We start from the raw sequence: 25,075 nt of genomic DNA, 5'->3' as shown, positions 1-25,075 counted from the left end.
GGGGCATAAAATTTTGGATGCTGTGCGATGCGGTTTCGAAATATTGTTTAACCTTTTATTGTTACAAAGGCGCAAAAGCAAAAAGTAATAGTGACCAAAATACGTTTGGGCTTGGATATAACGTCGTGGTAAATTAATTAAATGAAAGTAATTGTTTAAATAAAGGATATCACGTGTTTGTTGACAACTTCTTTAGTAGTGTTGATTTAGCAAGATATTTATATTCTAACGATACTTATTTAACCGGAACTATAAGACGAAATAAAAAATGTATTCCCGATCACTTCAAAACAGCTAATGTAAATGAAGTGAAGTATTTAAAAGATAATAATGTGCTCCTTTGTGCGTATCGTGAAAAGAAAAGCGTAAGAAAACCAGTAATACTAATTTCAACTAAATGCGAAGATAAAAATGTGACGGTAACAAAGAGAAGACGCGGTAGAGAAACGCATTCAACAAAACCTGCTATCACTCACTCTTATAATACCTTCATGGGTGGTGTAGATGAGTCAGATAAAATGTTATACACATATCTTGATGAACGTAGAACTGTAAAATATTGGAAAAAGGATGCTTTCAATATCATGAACCGCATGGTTTTGAATGCTTATATTATTTATAAAGAAAGATTTGATAATAGAGCAATGACCCGGTTAGATTTCATTTCGCAAATTATTGTTGATATTGAGCATGAATGGATGAAAGAGAAGAGGGCACGAGTTTTTCAACGTGATTGTTTAAACGAAAATACATTTGGTTTAGTAAAATTGCCACAACGTAACTTACGGAATTGCGCAGTGTGTAGCACTAAAAATAATAGAAAAAGATCGCATCTGATTTGCGTACAATGTCAAAAGAGAGTTCATCCAACCTGTTTTCATAAACATCAATGTTTTAAATTCTAAAAATTACTTTCAATAAAATATTAGTTGTTCTTCAAAATTTTTCATATTTTTAATTTATAACTTATTTTTTTATGAAGTACTATAATGTATATACTGTACATAGATATATGCAATACATAAAATAAAAAGTTACGAATGAAAAAATATATATACTATTAATTTATAATAGGTAACAACAAAAAACAAAATGTACTACTTGGGTTACTGATAGCGATGCGACGTACATGCGCCTGAAAGGCTGAGCGCGTTTCGACAAATTCTGAGCGCGCCGTCAGTTGTCTGTATCGGCCAAATGCGCTGGCTTTTTTCAACACAAAATCTGAAGAGCGCGAAAGTGGTTCGTGGTACGCAAACGGTTAACGAAAAACCGCGACCAATCAGAGCGCGAGTTTGCCAGCAGAGTTCCCGCGCTAGCGGTGGCTACGCGCTACGCTTGTACTACGAAGCTCCAAACAAGTAGGTCAGCATGCATCGCAGGAAACTGCGTATAATAGCAAATAAAAAATACATAATGTGGTGGCTGTAGCACCACGCACGCCAATGCATATTTTGCTTCTAAAAATTTCTCTTTCCTTTTCAATTCTGTTACGCTATTATTCTCTATTTCCTGTCTGCTGGTCGCACATTTGGTGACAGGCCCTTCACTAATTTCCAACGCATCCTTGAGAGCGTCGCCAGAGTTCTGGTTTTCGTTAGTCTCGGTCCTTCGCCTACCTCTTAGCTTTCTCTGTTTATGACTCTTTTCCGCTGTCCCTATTGCTGTCGCTGATTTCTCAAGTTTTCCTTTTCTATTCTCTTTTCTTTTTCTCTCCGATATTTTTGCCTTTTCTAACTCCGAGGGATTTAGGAAATGCAGCGAGAGTAGGCAGTCGATGGCAAGCCTCCGAGGTTACAACACCAACACTGCACTAGTATTCGCGCTTACCGATTGTACTAAATAAATGAAGTGAGGACAATTTCTGTTGTTTTATACCACCTTACCCACCTCAATAACAAATAAAATCATACTTTTTATCATCTGTCGTTTGTTATTTAAAGAGATTGCTGAATGAAGCATAAATGTAGGAAAATTATGTGTAACGTAAAAAGACGAATGCACAGTTACTTTTTTCAACAGAATGGAAACTAATAATTATTTGAAGAGGGAGGCTCAGGAATTTGTAAATTCCTTTTCCAAAAAATGTATTAACGAAAAGGTAATGTCACAGAAAATGAACGAGAAGTAATCGTAGTTCGTTATTGAGATAAAAATTCGTAGTTTAATAACTGTCAACAATGTTACTGATAATGAATAAGTTTCTTCAAAAAGCCCGAAGAAAAATTTAGGTACAGAAACTTGCAGAATTATCGCCGGAAATAAGCCATAGCTTGCGTTAAATTAAGAAAATAATAATCACCAATAAATTGATTAGAACTCACCCTTTCGGAAATTCACCTGCAGTTTGCAAACCTGTGTCACTAGGTCACTGAACCGATCCTGGTCATCGATGGCCGAAATGGTTTATGGCAAGGTATCGCCCAGTTCGCAGGTGATCGCAGGTATACCTCACCAACCGAAGTTAAGGGTTGTAACGTCAAGTCCATCCGGGTTATTCCACCGAATATGTATTCACTTCACTGCACGACCACTAACACTCATCATCCGACACAATCACGTGTCACAAATCCACACAATGTATTTTTAATCCAATGTGTTGTCCCTACGTTAGGAAAATTCGTGGCCCCAAAAAGGGCCGATTGTTTTCAATTTATCAGATGTTCTACGTAGCCAAACACTTGCACAGCAGCAACTGCATATCCGTTATTCTGTACGTACCACCAGAACATTGCGTAATACTCCCGTGAACTGAACATCTCTGTCGCCCGATTGCTAACCAACTGACAGAATTCTTCTGTAAGGGTTCCTCTACCCCAAGTAGTTTCCCATCGTTACATTGTGAGTTCACTCCCACCACGACAGGATTTAGGTAAAAAGAAACCAACGGTTCTAGGATAACACGTGCTTTGCAGAAGTGCAAGGAAAGAACCGTCGCGCAGTTTTACCGAAGCTCGTAGCCCGTTAATTTATTGCCAGGCTACCTACTGCTTCGAGATAGAAAACAGACATCACGTGCATCGGCTTGAAAATGTCGGAAATAAAGAGGACCACCAACGTACCCGTTGCTTCCAGTTAGAAAGTACAATATACATTGTTTCCCTCGAGGAGCAGGGAAAAAATTTCACTGACACGTGTAAGTTGACGCTGCTTAGCCCTGTCCGACGACCTTTGTAGAGGCCGGAGCGGACTTTTCGGTTATTTATGGCTTAAAATCTTCGGCCTCGTAGCAACCGTGAACTCACAACAGAATTGACAATCGCCAATTTTATTACAACTCTGTGAAATTGTAGTTCTCATGAAAATGTGTCATACGTATTTTTGTTAGTATTCCGTCAAATATCTCGGAAATTATTAGAAATATAAAAACCATATAATTTGCAATATTGTGTTTGTTTTGATATTGAATGTAGCTATATCATTGAATTCCAAAATAATCTGTAAGTTGCTAAGCAAAAAGTTGTTCCTGTTGAAACGTGCTTATAGTAAAATCGGGGCTATAGCAATCGAGGCATTTATGGCAGGAAATTTTACCAGCGCATTCAGCCAAGGACCGACCCGCGGCCTTTTGTTTCCAAATTGCCGTTAGACGTTTGACGATGTCCATAACCTGGGGTTCTTGGACAGCTGAAAAGCACGTGCGGGACACTCGCGTATTTTTATTAATTTACGGTTTTTCCTGACCATCGATTCCAAGAATTCCAGATCTACTTCAAGAAGGGGAATTTCAGCGCATCGTTCTCCCTTCCAACATCATAAACAAACGTTGCCACACCCACACCAACTCAGAACACCAATCATGTACAAATACATCCGCCACTCCAACACACCATTCAAGCAACACACAAACCTGTAGATTTTTTCCGTACCACACAACTACACATTCTGCATCCAACATCAGTAGAGACCACTTCACCAGTCTAGTGCAATTTCATATACTAAATACAATTTATACACAAGACACCAGTGTCAATTCATTCATTCCAAATATTCCCTTAATATTAATTTATTCTTCGGAAAGCGACGTTCGTGAAATACTCCAATTTCAACATTTTTCGCGAACACTTCGCAACAGTTCCAATTCACCCCCTGAGTGCCCCATTTCCGGGTCAGAGGACATTTTTGTTACACCCTGTATAGTTGGGAGTTCATAAGTTGCGGACAAATTAAATTCGCCGCACCACCTCCAGTGACGCGTGTTGTCGTCATTGGCTGAGTCAGTCACAACCACACGTCTCTTGCGTGACAGAAGTCGCCAAGGATAAGCATTGAAATAAAATGAGATAAAGGGGTAAATCGCTGTCATTGGCGTAGACGTAGGCTCATAAGAAGTGTTCCCCAGGTGTAACGCTGGCTTTTCAACGAGGTTTAACAGTGATAGAGCTTGGAATTCTGAAGCCGTTGTATTTGTGTCAGTCGCATACGATCATTAGTTTATGAGTTATTTAATGTTAAATTCTTTAATGTTAATTCAATTTATAGAGTATTTGCCATCACTACATTAAAAATACAAGATGACTTAGAAACGATCTGGTGTCAGCTAGCTACACGAGAATCGAAATACTTTTCAGGAATGCAAAAATTTCGTTTTCTAATCCCGGAAGATTGGCAAGGTCTTGTTTAATTGTGGATTGACGATTTGCATTGCCTTTCGACATTAAATGTCGAAGAAATTGGTACAATTGGAACTTTTTTAACACTTTGCTTAAAAATTGCTTAGTGTGTTCCAATTGCAAAATTTAAGGAGGAAGATGGGAATCGATCTGTTATTGTAATACTTGTATGCGAAAACCGGGTCTAAATGTTGGAGAATCAGCGCCGGATTAAGGGTGGAGCTAGGGAGGACTGCAGCCCCAGGCCCCACTTTCCAGGGGGCACCGATCTAAGCCTTTCATTCATGTACAAAAATAATTCGATGAAATTTTGTTTACCGTTTCCCTTTTGAAATAATTAGAAATTAGGCTAAATGTAAAAATAAATCAGATTAAAGATGTTAAAATATAACGAAGCATTGTTCGTTATAATCAAGTGTTTGTTATGACTACATAAATATTACTTTATATTGCTTAGAATAAATGTCAATTTTTGAAGAATTATGTTTTTTATTGTATGTTTTATTACAAAAATTGTTCGTCCCCCGCTTTTCAATTAATGGGGCCCTCGAAGGTTTGATAGCCCTGGGCGACAAGAAATCTTAATCCGCGCCTGCGGAGCTGTTTTGAAGGATATCGTACTATTGAAGACTATAGAGCAGGCGTCGGCAACCTATGACCCGCGGAGTCAATGTTAATCTATTATTTATATTTTCTCAAAGTGTTTCTTTCATGTTTATGTTTTATAATTTATTTTTATATATTATACTTTATTTTCGGAACTCAAACGGGTCATTTGAAATTATCAAATGGGTCATTTGGTGACCCGCAGATCATAGGTTTCCGACGTCTGCTATAGAGTATACGAGGTCAGATCAAAAAATTCCAGGACTTATTTTTTATAAATTTATTGAAAATTCGTACAAGTTATTCAACACTGTCCCCTTCAAAGTACTCCCCATGGCAAGCTATACATTTTTTCCACCGCTGTTTCCATTGCTGGAAGCATCGGGAAAACGCTTCTTCTGAAATGCTGTTTAGTTCCATCAGCGATTTTTCTTGTATTTCGTCAATCGTGTGAAATCTCTTTCCTTTCAGCGGGTACTTAAGCTTTGGAAACAGGAAAAAGTCCGCAGGGGCCAGATCGGGAGAGTAGGGGGGCTGGGGTAAGACTGTTATGCTGTTTTTTGTGCAAAAATCATGAATGAGCAGGGCCGAATGAGCGGGTGCTTTGTCGTGATGCAAAAGCCACTCCCTGCTTTGCCTGAGTTCAGGTCTTTTCCTCCTCACTGCTTCGCGCAAGTTTCTCAGGGTTTCGCGGTAACGAAAACGATTAATCGTCTCACCTTGCGGAAGAAATTCGTGATAGACAACACCCTTCCAGTCAAAGAAAACTGTGAGCATCACTTTCACATTCGATCTCACCCGGCGAGCTTTTTTGGGTCTCGGAGAAGATTTTGACGTCCACTGTGATGATTGGGTCTTGGTCTCGACGTCGTACCCGAAAGCCTCCCGTAACATTTGAAAAGTTTCCGTGAATGTTTTTTTCATTTTCACACAAAATTTCACACAAATGCGTTGTTCTTCTTTTTCATTCATCATAAAATCGCTGAACGCAAATATCTTGTTTCACTGAAACAGCTGTAGATTTTCAACCAAGAAGGTTATCGAAATTTTGCAAACTCGGTCGTCCTCAGGAAGGTTAGAATTAACATTTAAAACAATTGCACCACGCTCCGACCGTTCGTTGGCGCGCAATTTAAACAGTCCTGGAATTTTTTGATCAGACCTCGTAATATTATAATTAAGCGCACTAAAACATTTTATTGTCTATAATAGTAAAAGAGTTCCATTATAATAAAAAAATTATAGGTTTCACAGAATAATATTTGACTAGACGTAAGCAAGGCGTTGTCTGCTTCAAAATAATTCCGATCAGTAACCCATGCTATAGCGCGCTACGATCGCAGAGAGTTAAATCTTCAAAAATGATCGATTTAAAGCTTTACACACTTCTGTTTTGTATTACATAGGTGTACCAACAAGTAATTCATTACCGTTACAATATGGTGATAGTACATCTTAGATTCAAAATACCTTTCTAACTCTCTATTTAGTCAAAATTCCGTATGATCGCGGGAACAAATTACTACATAATAGTGTTCAAAAAGCATAGGTATTTGAATCATTTTGAAACTACTATAGTTTCATAACAAATAGTGGACTATTTTTTGGTACACTTATATAATATTATAAGTGTACACTTATTAAATATTAATATAATACATTCAAATCTGTGTCAACGTACGTACCTGAAGTACATCATAGATATTATGTCTCATGCTTTCAAATCTGTGAACATGTCCTGAACTACAACGTCTGTATAGAGAATAATTGCGGTTTTTTTTTCAGTTCCTCGACGCCTGCGAAAAGTTCGGCATAGTTAATGTGGAGAGAAGCCAAAACTCGTATGTGGGCGCGCTAGTGTTGCGGCAGCCACTCGACTACAGGGAGAGGCCCTTTTATCAACTGCTACTCATGGCAACTGTGAGTATAGAGCGGGAGAATTGATTTTTATTATGCCAACGGAGGTATACTTGATCTGGATAAATCTATTCACGGCAAGACGTCAGTTCAAAAATTGAGCTTTCACCATGAACTTAGACACAATATGAGTCGCAATAGAAACCAATCACGAGAATAATCAGCAGTAAACATAAAACATAAGAGACTTAAATATCTAACTGTACTTTCTATTCTTATTAAACTTTTAACTTGCACTTACCATCGTATTAACGTGGTAACACACACACACACACACAATTTAATTTTAAAATTATAAAAGCATTCAAATAATTAATAAGCGCTAGTGAATGCCTATATAATCATTTATACTGGATTCCCTTAAAAACTCACAGATATATTTATATCGTTCTAACCATTTTGGACATTTTGCGTGCATTACATATCATACTGGTGTCGCGTCCGTCCGCGTGGATTTCTTTTTCGAATCCGCCTGGAGTTGTAAATTCCAGGCTCGACCGTCGTGGTACGCGTCCGGTTGCGATTGTTGCCCGCCAAATTAATATTAGGCAACTGTTTCAATATTCTCTGGTGAGAAAAACGAATATAATTGCTCGACCGTTGGAGCTGACGAATCGTGAGGTGACTGTTGTTGAATAAATTGAGTCCGTGTGACTCTTGTCGATACGAGTACGTGAATGTCTTGAGTCCGTGTGACTCTTGTCAAAACGAGTGCGTGAATAATTCGAGTACGAGTGTTCGAATGCGGATCTATGTTCGTATACGACTTGTCGAATGCGAGTGTGTTTTGCGAATGAATGTTTGCGAACGAGTGTTTCCGAATGAATGTTTGCGAATAGTGTTTGCGATTGAGTGTTCGAGTTTCGTGTGACGTCGCGCTTCCTCAAAGTTCTCTGAAGGCGTTACCAAAACTCGCCTCCTTATTGGTTATGTCCTGAAGGGGAAGGCAAATTTCTCGGTTTTTCCAAGCGCCGTGGAGGTGGAAAACCTCTCCTTCGACCTCTCTTCCAAACCTCTCTTCCGTACGAGTTGACCGCGACGAATTTTCGAGTCTCTCAACGGTAGTGTTTTTATGGCTTTATTGTCTGCGAGTCAGCGCGCCCCGGTAAGGCCCGGCGCGGATGGGTCCCAGGTTACCGAGCGCATGTGGCGGACTGCAGACCAAATGTTCGCTTATTTTGTCTATTATTCTCTTTGTGTCAACGAAAATAAAATTGCTTGAATGAAGGAAATAAAATAATAAAAAGTAACGGTACTGTCTGATTCTATAGCCGTCATTTCGGTCTACGACGGAACACTGGGATATACAATTTATAATATAATAAAAACATCTTTGATGTGCAAAAGTTCTTTCACCTAATTTAGTTCACTGTATAGGAGGACTTTCTATGTTCAAATTCTACGAACATATGTAAAGATATAATCTATACAAAAGACCAACTAGGAACCATATTGCCTCGCTCAGTAGAATCAGAAAAACGTAACTCGAGAACAAACTATAAAATTACTTTTACACGTATGAATTTTGCTTACAGGATGGTCTGAACAATGAAACCACGGGGGTCGAAATCAAAGTAGCGGACATTCAGAATAGCCCGCCGGAATTTCTAGACTCATTAACTGGTGTGGTGCGCGAGGACGATCCCATTGGAACACTGGTTATGACTATCAAAGCCAGGGATAATGCCGAGGAAAATGATCTATGAATTGGTCACTAGTGAGTAAACGCCACACTCTTTTTTTCCGTCGTGTAAGAGGTCCGCTTATTTTTACATTTTTGCAATATTAACGTTTATGTGATTTTTTGGTTTCAAACCACAAGTCGAACACCCCTAAAATTTTATACATTTTGAGATCTGCTGTTTAAGAGAACTCCAAATTTCTGTACCTTAAAGTTCAATGTACAAGTAGGTACTGACATCTGCATACAAGGGAGACCATGGTCGAAAGTAGCAAACGGCAAAAGTAAGAAGTTAGTTGTACCCTCCAGTCAAGATTTTTTGAAAAATTGATCTTTTTTATTGTATATTTTCATCATATAACATCCTAAGAATGCTATTTCAAAGGTTCAATCCAAAATTCACAGAAATATAGATTTCGCAGGCATGTCAATGACCTTAATGCGCCGACTGCATGTAGCATTCGAAAGAGTGAATCGAAAACTTGACGTCTGATGAACTTTTAACATGTTGCATAGAAATAAATACTCAAAATTATAATGAAACTTTCAATACGTTTACATACCAATATGGCAGTACCAAATTTTATCTGGCAAAACCCCAAATATTATCTTTATTCAAAATGAATGAAACTTTGTCCCTATGTTCCTAAGAATGAATAAAAGTAAACTGCTATCTTGGTTTGTCGAAAACAGCAGTAGTTAGGAATAAATTGAGGCTTGAAAGTCAACAATTTTTGTGCTCGAAGAAAATGCCAAGAAACCTATATTAAGAAAGTGATTTATTACAAATGTAGTGTTGAGGAAGTGTAATACCAATATACAATGGCGAACAAAAGTATTGGCACAGGAGGTATTTCCATACATAATGTTAAATATGAAAAGAACGCAATTTCTTGTTTAAGCCTTTTTTCAAATATAAGTCTGGAGTCCGAAGTTCAAATATATTACAAGTCATAAAAGTTAAATAGACCTATAACAAAGAAAAAAAATAAAAACCATATCATGGCTCGTTTTCAACGGAACAAAAGTATTGGCACACATAAAAATATTATGTTTCTAGGGAATTTTGAAATAAATATTTCGAAAGTTTGTACGACTGTCATGCCCGCGAATGTTCCACGATTCAGTTTGATGTTCATTTATCATAAATTGTTGCCAGTATTGTTGTAAAAACAAAAACGCACAAAAATGGGTCGCAAATCGTAGTAGACAAGAATTTCTGAAAGGAAAATAATATTGAATTTATCAAAAGAAAGAAAGTCTTACGCAGCTATTGCAAAAATAGTAAATAGAAGTCGTTTTACGATAAGAAGTGTCGTTAAACTATTTTCTAACACGGAAAATTTAAGAAATTCTGATAGAAGTGGCTAGCCACAAAAATTGACCGTTAGAGAGAAGAGAAAAATTATTAACACAATAAAGAAAAATCCTACTACTACCTCTTCAGAAGTAGCAGCACAATTAGAAAATTAAAATAATGTGAAAGTTCATCCGATAACTATCCGTAGAACTCTTAGAGCTGCCGGATATAATTCAAGAATCGCAAGAAAGAAACCGCTCATTAGTAAGACGAACAAAATAAAAAGATTAGAATTTTCAAAAATGTATGTAAATAAAGATTTCAACTTTTGGGACAAAATTTTATTTTTGGATGAAAGCAAATTTAATATTTATCAATCGGATGGGCAAGTTAAAGTATGGCGGCAATGTAACACAGAATTAAATGAAAGGAACACCAGTAAAACGGTCAAATATGGGGGTGGCGGTGTGCTAGTTTGGGGGTGCATGAGCTCTTCTGGCCTAGGAGAGCTTGTGTTTATTGATATTATAATGGATAAATATGTCTATTTAAACCTTTTAAAACAGAATCTTAAAAAAAGCGTGAATAAATTATATCTCGGAAACAACTATTACTTCCAACATGATTATGACCCTAAGCACACCGCCTATATTGTTCGACAATAGATAGTTTTCAGCACACCTCATACGTTACCCACTCCACCACAGTCAGCGGATTTAAATCCTATCGAGCATATTTGAAACGAATTAGCTCGAAAATTAAAAAACACCATATTGTGAATAAACAACAGTTAAGACAAGCAATTTTAGAAGAATGGCATAAAATAGGGTCAGAGATAACGAAAATATTAGTGAATTCAATACCTAATCGATTAAAAGAAGTTATTAGAAGAAAAGGTTTAAATACCAAATATTAGATCTTACAATATAATAAATTATATTTAAAAAATGTAGGTGTGCCAATACTTTTGTTCGATGAGGTTTACTTTATTTTAAAGACAAACAATTATACATTCCGGTGGTATATATCAAAATTGCAAGAAAATATTGTTTGCACTCTGTAGCACTTGACGAACATCAAGGAAAAATATAATTTGGCACACTCCTATTTAAGGGTGAATTTTATCCTCTAGAACACCATTTTGATAAAATTTATTTAAACAGCCAAAAACTAGAAAGTTTAACCTTTAAAATGGTTTTTATGTCATCAACTTTGGATGAATAGTTACAAAGTTATGAGAGTTTGAAGATTGAGTAAATTTTGAAATAGTTTTGTGCCACTTTTCGGGTCAAATACCCCAATGTGCGTCGTAGGACAAGCGCGTTAAAAGATGCTTATGTTGTTTAAACAAAAGAAAAAACCGAATTGGAAATGGAATATGAAGTCACAAGAGGGTTTTTGTACGGTGCAGGAATAGCTAATTAAAAATAAAAAGCTTTAATAGTGCTATATACATATGATTAACTCGAGAATGAAAAAAAAAAACTTTAAATGTGTTTTTATGTTACTATCGAACACATAGTGTTACTCATAGTTTTATTTATGATTTTAATAATAAAAAAACCATACAACTGGAAATAATAACAATAACTGTCTCTAGATCCGTTCGACTATTTCCTGTTGGACGACGAAACGGGTGAATTAAGGACAGCGAAGCCATTGAATAGGGAAGCGTTGAAGGATTCGACTGGAGTACTCACGTTGAAGGTAAAAGCACGGGAATTAATCGATGGAATGCCAGGCAATGATGGTTTGACGGTTTCGACGGCCGAAGCTACGGTGACAATAAAGGACGTGAACGATGAACCTCCAACATTTAATCACCGCGAGTACAATATCGAAATTCCAGAGAATGTGCCGAACGGAACGCCTTTGCCGTATTTGGATATGACTGTCAGGGATCCTGATGTAGTAAGTCTATCAATTGTTACAATTTACTTACTTTGACTGAATCCTATAAATAATTCTGGGTTTCCCAGCAATTTTATCGCCAATATGACATCCGAGAAACGCAGAACGAAATATTCCAATATTTAACCAAATTAGTAACTCAGGGTGTGTTATTTATTACGTTCATTTACAAGACATTTCCGTTCGCAGATCCACGTAGAGACATATGTAAGTACAGTGAACTGACTCCTGGTATCTTGCCGCGTGAGGCAGTTCCCCTTCAGACATACTTTCACGCATACAAATTCACTCTCCCACCCCATTGCATACGGCATACGCCGCGCCGTTCTTGCCAGCACGACCCAGTTCTTGCGCAGGCGCTGTGGCTGGGGCTACAACGGCAGAACATAGCATGGAGGGGCTCTCAATGCATATACAGTAAAGCCACATTAGATGCGCGGAAAGGCCTACACGCTGTCTGTGCCCGCGAGTTATCAAGCCACTGAGAGGATTCCCCTTGGTACCGGATAAGCGGATAATTTGTTCCTCTTTACGAGTCGACGACCGAACGAGGGGAACCCAGAAAAGATTAAATGCCCGCATATGGGTAAGACAACACTAATGCAACGAAGAAACTTTTTTATTTTTTTTTTCAATGAAACTTTTGCTAAGGTATTTGTGAGATTTTTCTGATTAAAATACAACCAAACATGATATATTTTTAATTATATTTACTTGTTGATATTGATCAAGTGTTCAATGAGTAAGTATGGTCCAAATTATATTGTATTTGGTACCATTTTAATCAGAAATATCTCAGCAATTTTCATTGTTTTATTAGTGTTGTCCCACTGAAAGACGGGCATTTAAATCTTCACCAGCGGCTTCACGTTCAGTATCACTTTCTTTTTCGCTTGCTGTCATTTTCTGTTCCGGCAACATATTTAACAAGGTCAGCTGCCGAAGCTCTTATCGAAATTTACGAGGGGTTGAAATTGTGACCATCCACGCTTACTGCGCGCATGCGATTCCGAATTTCGCAAAATTATAGCGTCTTTACTGATGCAATATATCAAGAGTCCACTGTATGTACATAGACATACTTATATACGTACGTGAGAAACAACCTATTGATATGAATACACTAAATGTTTCAATTATCTTTTTCACCGAATAAGTATAATAGAGACAACATTGCGCCGAATATATTCGGCATCCACGTTATGTGCTGTAGAATCCGTCCATAGTCGGCGTCGGTAATTTTATTTAAGAACAGTTTTTCTTTAACCTACTCAGAACAACATATTATAAGGTTACGGGCACACTTCGCTTTATCAACATAATATTATTTATTCACGTGTTTCTCGCTATGTAAATCAATTGTGCATACACCGCAGGCTCCTCTGTAAAGAGGAACAATACTCCCACGTATGCCGTAAAGAGAGTATTAAAAGCATGTCAGGGCGGAGTTGATTAGGCGTAAGATTTAAACTCAGACGCCGAAAACTACCCAAGCACAATGTGTACATTTTCAGCGTGGGGTCCCGTTCAGTGGCGGTGCTACAGCAGAGTGGTTCGCTGTAGCGAAAGGGTTAATATACAGGATATTTTATCAAGATTAATCACGGTATATAGTTGATCTTCATCTTGTTTTTGGATATTCAATTTAGTATGAAAATTTGTTGGAAATAAATTACTGTCATTAATATACAAAATGTTCATTTACAGTGGCACATCAATGAGCAGAAATAAACAGTAGTACAAAAATGTAATTACCTACATAATGAACCCTACCTGGATTGCGACTTTCTGTTGATACTTTCATGTAATATCATCGCATTTTATTAATCAAAGCCGGTTAGTAATCAAATCTAGTTACGGTCCTCTTGCATAGATGTGTGAAGGTACACATATTGTGTGTACAACTTTGAAGTACTTGTCGGTACTGAACTACATAGAATATTTGATTTAGCCATTATGTAAATATACACAAAAACACATTACTTACTAGTAATAGTAGAGAAGCAAAACTCGACACGAATGAAATTCAGATTACAAAGCGTTGTAGACATAGAACTGATTAATAATTTGAACTATATTGGGAATTAGAACAACACATTGCAATTTTGTAAGTGAAAATGAAAAGGATAATAGAGGAGAAAGTTGACACATATAAAGTTATTTACCCTATTCTGATAAAATTCTCCTATAACTGCGACAATACAGGGTGTCACAAAATAGCTTCTACTCCCCGAAATGAGGTGTGATTTAAAACAACTTTTTCCTTAACGAAAATGTTATCCGAGGCTTCGTTAACGAGATATTAACGAAAAACTCCGACCAATCAGAGCGCGAGTCTACCGGCCGAATCTGTAGTGGGATGATAGGCCGTGGCGAATGCATGGGCGTGAGTGAGAACGCTGTGAAAGAGTCACAGAGGGTGAAGCGTTCAACATGATTTCATAATATTCACATACTCTTATTGTTTGGAATAATTTGACCCATACCATCATATATTAGTTAAAAAGAATAATCCTTTACAATGAAAATGAAATAAAGATCAAGTTCGTATCTTTAATAATTACAGAGATTAATACTCTTTTGTAGAACTCGTTTTCGTGAAGCGATGATAATTGCAAAATGTGAGTGTCGGCATTTTTTAAACAATTTCAAATCAACGAAATTATAACTTAAATCCCTCCTATTTTCACATGGATTATATTTCAATTTGAACAAAATCCCAAACATCGTGTACAAAAGTAATCTGCTTGACGTGGAATTACAATATATACCCATATGTGTATTCGTCTAAAAATGAACTTCCCCTCTTTCTAGTGCAGCGGATTCACTCCGGCTACTTCATTTCTGGTGCGCCGGAGATGGGAGGCCTGAAGTGGCCTCGAGGCCAGATGAAATCTCTCGTCGTGAAGTTTTTGTAAATATAACGAATTCGTATCGGGATAAAAATGCGAACAAATTAAAATGAGTTCCAAAAGAAACCCTCTTTTTCAGGAAGATTTTCTTAATATTGTATAGAAATTTTCTATGTTTCCGGAACATAAAGACCAAATCCTACATGGATCTGTATTTCTGCGAGTTAGCCAATTCTTTGAGACCGTTTTCTTTTTTTACAAGGTAGTTTTGCTTCTTGCACACACATATCTACTGCCATACCTAACAATTTCAACCTTTTTCGCATATAAATGTGTTCGAGATTATACTCGAGGATAGGAATTCGAAGGAACAACTTCTTGAATTTGTAACACACAAAACAGTATATTGCGCTCACAAAAATGTACACAAATAAATAGATATGACAAAACGATAACGAATAGACACAATAATTCGCAGCACCGAAAACAGTAGGCGGAATTGTTATACCCGCAGCGCCGGTAATATAACAGTGTGTCACGTAGGGAGCACCCTTAGCTAATTCGCACGTTTCGAACACGACTTTCGTTACGAGTAACCAACACTAGACTTCAAAGCACCGAAACACAGTGATAAAATACGATTATAATGACCGGAGCGCCCGTAATAAAAGTATTATAATTCAGGGAGCACCCTTTAGTTGACTCGTACGTCTCGTTCGACGGTTCGATACGAATAGAAAGAGACAAAGGCTCGTCGCAGGTAATTAGACAGTTAATTGTATAAAAACTGTGTTCGCGGTCACGTAGGTACCTCGCACAGCAACGGTCCGTTTAAAGAGAGAGAAAGCGCACACTGTCAGACGTAACTATGCGAGACGACGGAAGCTGAACATACTACTATAGGATATTCGGTTTAAAAGAACGACACTTTCATGGATAATTCTAAACTAAACTATTTCATAATTAATACTAGAAACATACACATTTTGCTGTCGCTCGCTCTTCTCGCACTCCATACCCCGCACTCTCTGTGACTCTTGCTCAGCCTTTTCACTCACGCACATCACCCAAAGTTCCTTTCGGGAACCTTCGCCCGTGTGTTCGGCACGGCTCCTACCAACCTGCTACAGATTATAAGCTTCGAGAGACCCAGCTCCCCTAACGTGGGACGACCCCATGAGGCCAAGCCTCGAGATAAACCTCACCGTGTATAGCCTGCTTAACCTTTCATAAGAAGCCTTTAGTTTCGTCGTCTCATAGGTATTTGTGTATTAGACCGTTCAAATTCCGATCGTCTTTGATGCATCAATGCTAGTTCTCGGAAAAATGACGCAGCCGCTAACCATAGACATAAAAGTATAAACTTGTTGAGATAATTCGGTGACAAAGAGAAAGGTTTTCAAGTATAAAAATAGCTTTAATATACAGGGTGTCCCAAAAATGTCCTCCGACCCGGAAATGGGGCACTCGGAGGGTGAATTGGAACAACTTTTGCCTTAGCAACAATGTAAACTGAGGCTTCGTTACGAAGATATTAACGAAAAACCGCGACCAATCAGAGCGCGAGTTTGCCAGCAGAGTTCCCGCGCTAGCGGTGGCTACGCGCTACGCTTGTACTACGAAACTCCGAACAAGTAGGTCACCATGCATCGCAGGAAACCGCGTATAACAATAGCAAATAAACAAGACGTAACAAATACAATCATACTTTTTATCATCTGACGTTTGTTATTTAAAGAGATTAATGAATGAAACGTAAATGTAGGCAAATTATGTGTAACGTAAAAAGACGAATGCACATTTACATTTTTGTAAATTCCTTTGTACGAATTTGTAAATTCCCTTTTCAAATAACGTGTGAACAAAAAGGTAATGTAACAGAGAATAAACGAGAAGTGATTGTATAATTAGGTATTGGTATAAAAATTCGTAGTTTAATAACTGTCAACAATGTTACTGATAATGAATAAGTTTCTTCAAAAAGCCCGAAGAAAAATTTAGGTACAGAAACTTGCAGAATTATCGCCGGAAATAAGCCATAGCTTGCGTTAAATTAAGAAAATAATAATCACCAATAAATTGATTAGAACTCACCCTTTCGGAAATTCACCTGCAGTTTGCAAACCTGTGTCACTAGGTCACTGAACCGATCCTGGTCATCGACGGCCGAAACGGTTTATGGCAGGGTATCGCCCAGTTCGCAGGTGATCGCAGCTATACCTCACCAGCCGAAGTTAAGGGTTGTAACGTCAAGTGCGTCCTGGTTATTCCACAGAATACGTACTCGCTTCACCGCACGACCACTAACACTGATCACCCGACACAATCACTTAATGTATTTTTAATCCAACGTGTTGTTACTACGTTAGGAAAATTCGTGGCCCCGGAAAGGGCCGATTGTTTTCAATTTTTCAGATGTTTTACGTAACCAAACACTTGCACAGCAACACCCGCATATCCGTTATTGTGTACGTACCACCATAACATTGCGTAATACTCCCGTGAACTGAACATCTCTGTCGCCCGATTGCTAACCGACTGACAGAATTTTTCCTCTACCCCCAAGTAGTTTCCCATCGTTACATTGTGAGTTCACTCCCACCACGACAAGATTTAGGTAGAAAGAAACCAACGGTTCTAGGATAACACGTGCTTTGCAGAAGTGGAAGGAAAGGACCGTCGCGCAGTTTCTCCAAGGCGCCGTAGCCCGTTAATTTATTGCCAGGGTACCTACTCCTTCGAGATAGAAAACAGACATCACGTGCATCGGCTTAAAAATGTCCGAAATGAAGAGGACCATCAACGTATCCCTTGCTTCGAGTTGGAAAGTACAGTGTACATTGTCTATCTCGAGGAGCAGGGAAAAAAATTTACCGACACGTGTCAGTTGACGCTGCAAGGCCCTGGACGACCACCCTTGTAGAGGCCGGAGTGGAATTTTCGGTTATTTATGGCTTAAAATCTTCGGCCTCGTAGCAATCGTGAACTCACAACAGAATTGACAATCGACAATTTTATTACAACTTTGTGAAATTGTAGTTCTCATGAAAACATTTCATACGTATTTTTTTTTTTAGTATTCCGTCAAATATCTCGGAAATTATTAGAAATATAAAAACCGTATTCGTTAAATTCTTTTCCGTAAAATAAGCCTATCGGTAGGGTGATGCGGTTCATATTAACGTAATAGTAACCCATTGAAGACAGCGGTGCTCCCCGGTTCCGGTAAAAGAATCGGGCGCTCCACTATTACAGTCGACTGATGGTATCGCTAACGCACCCAGACTATTTCAATGAGATTAAAAGCAATATCAAAGTGTCAATGATTTACGAAAAAGAGTTCAACGAATACGGTAGTATTTTTTTTGGATTTACCTGCAGCGCGCACTGTCAGGAGTCGTCGAAAGATTGTTTAAAGAAAGGGATTATTCTGGAATTTAATGAGATAACTAGATTCAATATCAAAACAAAACACAATATTGGAAATTATACGGTTTTTATATTTCTAATAAATTCCGAGATATTTGACGGAATACTAAAAAAAAAGGCCGAAGAAATTGAGCCATAAAGAACCGAAAATTCCACTCCGGCCTCTACAAGAGTGGTCGGCCAGGGCCTCTTCATTTCGGACATTTTCAAGCCGATGTACGTGATGTCTGTTTTCTATCTCGAAGCAGTGGGTACCCTGGCAATAAATTAACGGGCTACGGCGCCTTGGAGAAACTGCGCGACGGTTCTTCCCTTGCACTTTTGCAAAGCACGTGTTATCCTGGAACCGTTCGTTTCGTTTTACCTAAAACTTGTCGTGGTGGGAGTGAACTCACAATGTATCGATGGGAAACTACTTGGGGGTAGAGGAAGCCCTTTCGGAAAAATGCTGTCAGTCGGTTAGCAATCGGGCGACAGAGATGTTCAGTTCACAAGAGTATTACGGAATCTTATGCTGGTACGTACACAATAACGGATGTGCGGGTGTTGGTGTGCAAGTGTGGTTACGTAAAACATCTGAAAAATTGAAACCAATCGGCCCTTTCCGGGGATACGAATTTTCCTAACGTAGTAACAACACGTTGGATTAAAAATACATTAAGTGATTGTGTCGGGTGATCAGTGTTAGTGCAGTGCAGTGAAGTGAATACATATTCGATGGATTAACCCGGCGGCACTTGACGTTGCAACTCTTAACGTCGGCTGGTGTCGCATACCTGCGATCACCAGTGGCATGGACTCTACCCTGCCATAAACCATTTCGTCCGTCGATGCCCAGGCTCGGTACACTGACCTACTGACGCAGGTTTCTACGCTGCAGGTGAATTTCCGTAAGGGTGAGTTCTATTCAGTTTATTGGTCATTATTGTTTTATTAATTTCACCGAACTACAATCACTTCTCGTTTATTCTTTGTTACATTACCTTTTCGTTCACACGTTATTTGAAAAGGAAATTTACAAATTCGTAAAAAGGAATTTACAAAAATGTAAATGTGCATTCGTCTTTTTACGTTAAACATAATTTGCCTACATTTACGTTTCATTCATTAATCTCTTTAAATAACAAACGACAGATGATAAAAAGTATGATTTTATTTGTTACGTCTTGTTTATTTGCTATTATTATACGCGGTTTCCTGCGATGCATGGTGACCTACTTGTTCGGAGTTTCGTAGTACAAGCGTAGCGCGTAGCCACCGCTAGCGCGGGAACTCGGCTGGCAAACTCGCGCTCTGATTGGTCGCGGTTCTTCGTTAATATCTCAGTAACGAAGCCTCAGTTTACATTGTTGCTAAGGAAAAAGTTGTTCCAATTCATCCCCCGAGTGCCCCATTTCCGGGTCGGAGGACATTTTTGGGACACCCTGTATATGTCTATCATCTTTCACACGTGGCTATTTGCAACAGACTGTCGCTATTGCGTTACTACGCGCCGATCTTCCCATACGCTACCAGATGGCGCGCCGCACATACCCATATAAATGTACTATACTTAACAAAACTACACGTCTCCCTGAAACGGGTATCCCAAGTTTAGAAAGAGGTATATAGCTTTCGGAGGACATGACACTTCTTTTTAAATCTGAGTAGTGGGGGGTGAGGTTCTGGGAATCTGCATTTTGAATGGTTATCTCAGTTATATTAGAAAGAGATAGCAAGCTCTCCGAAAGTAACCCGTCTCTTTCTAAAGTTCAGACGCCGGCCCAGCCTGACGCGCAGTCTATATGTATTTCTGTGTTATGCCGCTAACACGCGCGACATATGACCACAGACTTTTTTCACATCCCGTTTACACAGTACGTCTAAATTGTTCTCTAAGCGACCTTATTTTAATATAACGGAAAGTTGGAAAGCGTAGTAGAAGACGAAAATGAGTATGTTGGTGGAGCTGCCTTTATATCCTGTACGCTCAATTTTGGGAGTAGTTGTATGTCTGTCTCTCACTATATTCCATTATCTTGGACTTGAAGCATCAGACAAACGTCTGCTTCCAATGCCGGATGCACGCGTCCGATGCTTATAGGGAATCCCACCTTTAGTGATCGACGTGACGCAGCGCGACTATAATACTTCTCGGGATCAGTCCCGTAATCGAAGTCGAACCTCTTTGCATCCGATTCATGTTTGAAGAATTGCTACCATTTACCTCCAGGATGAAATTCAATGATCATCGTGCGTGTATTGTGTGTTTCTTTCACCAATTCCACGGTACGGACAATGCAAAAAATTTTTCGGTTAGTTGTCTAACGTTTCGAGATGATTACGGTATTCCGTTTGATGAAAAAGGTCTACGCCTAACGTGCAAAGAACAGAATCTTCTTATCGTGTACCTTCTGCAACATTCAGTGGACTTGAGTTTTTGTTCGGTCACGTCAACTATCCGTGACGTAAAATCATCCAAGACGAATCATCAAATATATCGTCTGATCTCCATTTTGAAACAGCCACCCAATATTAATTTGGTGGGTCACCAATTCCGACTAAAAGGGTCCCACGATGGGTTAATCATGGTTACTGAAGACTACTAGCGACATAACATATTGTTAAAAATCATATAATGAAAGACTCATATGTGAAGAAATTCATGAAAATAATGGAGATACCGATTTTATGAAAAGGAGTATTATCTATTGAATAATAAAAGTGAAGTAGTATGTGTTATAAGCCGAGGGCTAAAGAGGCTTCCGGTTGTTATTATAGCCGAGGATACCGGGGTACCACATAGGGAATTGTGACTCGTGGATAGGCCGATGCTTATTCCATCACCGGAGTACCACTAGGAATGTTAGTTGGCCTCGTAACTTTAAGTTAAATTCGTTACATCTCGAGCAGTAAAGATTGTGGGTTATATTGCTAGTTGCCGACTTAACCTGTGTGATAAGGTTTGAATGAATCCACACCAGATTACAAATGAACCTAATAATAAGTATATATTCAAAATAATAAAAAGGCTTATTACAATTGTTCTGTATGTGCAAGTATCGAGAAGCTAAGACTTAGCTTGACTCTAATATTAAATTGAAATCGTTTTGTCTTACTCGGTTTTGACGCACTGAAAAATGCGGGGGCTAATTCTATGGAGGTATACGGAAATACGTAACAGTAGACTAAAATATTGTACGATTTGATAATTGCGTGAAGGGGACTCGTATTCGATCTTACTTGAATTCTCTGTGTTAAACTGTTCTTGATGTTGTTGCATTGATCTAAACTCGCGTATGTTCAGCAGCCATTTCTTTTTCCAAAAATTAGGATGGAAAAATGGTGGGGCTGATGCTCCAGTTCCATATATGGGCATGAAAAATTCTGTGCAGGAGAGAGGTTCTTCTAGGAAATCAACTCTACCCTGCAGGAGAGTTTTCTTCTAGTAAGTCATGACTACCATGTCGCCGCGACTGCCGCCAGATAGACTAAACAAATTATAATAGACTAAACAGTGTAACTCCATCTCCGAAAGGATTAGACAATGTTTTGGAAGGAATTTGGATGTAACATATGAATAAAAATTCCTACTTCACGAATAAAATTGATCTATTTAAGAACGACGACTCTAAACGTTTCTCCAAAAAACCCATGATGTATTTACAAACTTCTTCAAAATAAGAGTCTTACGACAAAATTGCGACATGACTTCAAAGAGTCTATAGAAATGGTTACATTAAGAGAATATACAGAATAGTACCGCACAATACAACGAAGTGGAGGAAGAGAATCATCTGGTCTCTTCGTTAGAATTTCATTTGCATTTTGATTTATACTATCACATGAATATATTATATCAGTATAAAACACAAAACATTATAAATTTTATATTTTCTATAATTATAAAGCTGAAAATTCGAATAATTTAGTTAGTTGGAAAGGATTTTTCTTCTAAAACATGACGTTGACGAAGAATATTATACTTTTTAAAAAATGTATAAATAATAAAACTCCAACTCCAATTTTAATTTCAAATTGCACCAATGTTTTGAATCATAATGTAATTTCAAATTTTCCAGTTTGTTATAATATAATTTACAAATTTTATAACATTTCATTGTTACAGGGCTTGAACTCCGTATTCTCGTTACGTCTAGAAGATATTACGGATGGAGCATTTACTATCGAACCGACTATGGCAACTGGAAGCACGTCCGTGAACATTCGTGTCGCCAATGGCTCACTCGATTACGAAAATCCGAACCAACGGAAATTTATCATTCTGGTATAATTGTGCAATTTTATAGTAATGTTCAAAGGTTTGGAATGACTTGGATCATTATTTACAAAGAGGTACCTCACCGATTTCCATGACGTTGAAATATATGGCCAAGGCCATCGTTCTGAACAACTATTCATGTTACTGCTGCTCAGCTGTAGTATTCGCAAAAAACTTTTGTTAAAAGTAGGTTAGGAGTACACTTCATTCTGGCATAGGTGGCCCCCTACTGGCGACTGCATTACACGTTTTTAAAAATCTGAAACTGACTGCAGTGCTCACGTTTTTCAAAATCTGAAAAAAATATATGTTGTTCCTTGAATGTTTTTCGATAAGGATACCAAATTTCATTAGTATCATTTCATAATTGTAGCCAGGATAGAGCTTCAAAGACATTCTGGTGCCGCCCGAAGCACAGTGCATGGCGTTCCGGTTAAGTGTATAAGTGCACACTACTTCTCTAACCATTGAAAATATGAAAAACTGTTTCAGAGAAAAGTTGTTTGTTTTCATGCAACACACCTAATAGAACATTTGAATTTCCTTTTCTAATTGTTCTTTACAGAGCTTTGAATAATTTAGTAATTTTTTAAATTGGAACTGCATATTTTTATTATTGCCGAGTTATTAAGCATCTCAAGATGAATTCAACAATACATTTGAAAGTCCTATTTGAACCATAATTTTTCGGATCACTATTTGAATATTCTCTCGCGGATCATATGTTATGGAAACAAGCTAACCAGACTTGATATTTGCCAGCAATATTCAATCAAATTATTATTCGAACAGAATTTTCAAATATGTCGTTGAATTTGTCTTAAAATGCTTAATAACATAGCAATAATAAAATATGTAGTTGCGTTTAAAAAAAATTACATTGTTAGTTTCAAACGTATTTAAAAAATCGTATCGGTGATTTATCAGAAACGAATATGAATTGCATAATACTTTCTACATGAGTAAATATGATCCAAATTATGTCGTGTGTGGTATCATTTTGATCAGAAACATCACACCAACATGCAAGTAAAAGTTTCATTAACAAAGAATCAAAAATAAAAAAGTATCATCGTTGCATTAGTGTTGTCTCAATGATATTCGGGAATGTATTCTTTTTTTGGGCTCCCAACGTTGAACCGTTGGCTCATGATTGGGAAGCCGTCTCGAGCGCTCGAATATTCGAACCGTTTGAGTTGTTCAAGTAGCTCGCACTGTTGTCGAACAGTTCGTCGATTTCAAATAGTTTCAAGAACTCGAACGCTCGACTCGGTTCGTCCGACCGATCATTATTTGACTCGAATTTCGAGTTACTCAAATAATTCGAGTACTCGCACACTCTTAGTGGTCGGCTATAATGTAACCATTGGCAGGCGAGAGTGTTGCAAGCGGGTCACGCAGCCGAGTCGAGTGTAAACAGAAGCTTCCTCTTTCCGTTTTTCACTCGCTTGACCTTTTCTATGTTCGAAACACTATAAGGGCGATTTGCAGACGCTCGAGCTTCGGACAAAAAACCTATTTACGAGGGTCTGAAGCATTTCGCCATCGAAGATTATTATCCCGGCGCGGATCCAAGTTTGGGGCGATATTCGAGAGGAACCTGTAACTTGAAAACTAAGGCCGAGCGACAGTAACGTATATAGGGAAAAGTTGTTCAAAATGATGACCTTGAAAACCTATTTCATGGTCATAAAAATCGGTGCAATATGCCACTTTGTAAATAATTACCATCACTTGTTATATTTAGTAACGTGTATGAAGTTATATAATTTCAAGATTCTTTAGGAAAACATATAGTGTTCAAAAAAGGTGTGTCCTCTTAACGGAGATGATAAAGAAGGAAAAATAGAGTAAAAATTACATTACAAATGTGTACAAACTGGAATTTACATTAAGAAATGACATTTCCATTGGACATTATAAAGACTGGTGGATTTCATAATTTGTTTAAAAGAATAAATGTGTCTTTTACATAAATGAGAGTAGCTAGGGAGCGGGGGAGGGAGGTGACAAGTGCCCTTCACTGAACGAACAAAATTGGATGCTGCCGCCCCCCCCCTCAAATGATAACCTGGCTACGCCCATGCAATTAACTAACGTAGTTTTTCATACAAAAGTATTAAGATCATATGAAAGTCACCTTCATTTTTAACATAATGACGTATTATTTTAAACATCTAACCTTACATAAACGACTCCCAGTCAGCCAAACCTGCAAAGCCAAATTTTGTCCAATGCCTGTTATAAGGTCATGTACTTAACATGGCTACAAGTTTGATGCAAGATCTGCTATCAATAACGTACACGGAGATTGGCAGCAGATTAACAGCAAGTGCTGCAATATAGCCTAGGTCAGGCCTGTCCAACATGTGGCCCGCGGGTCATTTCGCCAGACGACGCGGTCCCCACCATCACTCAGTCCATACTCCACTACTCGCTTGCGCTGCGATGGGATCGTGGGGCAAGAGGTACGTGCGGGTAGGAATTTCTGGAGCGTCAGAAGTG

General features: G+C 38.2%; 1 protein-coding gene across 1 annotated transcript in view; it reads left to right on the top strand.

Annotated features, from left to right (window-relative positions):
• The window catches only part of LOC107190304 (cadherin-87A), a 108,166-nt gene that overhangs the window by 12,267 nt on the left and 70,824 nt on the right, over window positions 1-25,075 (top strand). The window contains 5 exon segments of the mRNA XM_015579094.1: window positions 7,005-7,139; window positions 8,672-8,817; window positions 8,819-8,853; window positions 11,718-12,028; window positions 22,418-22,576. Of these exon segments, the coding sequence (XP_015434580.1) occupies window positions 7,005-7,139; window positions 8,672-8,817; window positions 8,819-8,853; window positions 11,718-12,028; window positions 22,418-22,576 (786 nt within the window).

The sequence above is a fragment of the Dufourea novaeangliae genome, unplaced genomic scaffold, assembly GCF_001272555.1.
Source record: "Dufourea novaeangliae isolate 0120121106 unplaced genomic scaffold, ASM127255v1 scaffold181, whole genome shotgun sequence".
Lineage (NCBI taxonomy): Eukaryota > Metazoa > Arthropoda > Insecta > Hymenoptera > Halictidae > Dufourea > Dufourea novaeangliae.
The sequence above is the reverse complement of the archived record's forward strand: the minus strand, read 5'-3'. Positions and strand labels throughout refer to the sequence as shown.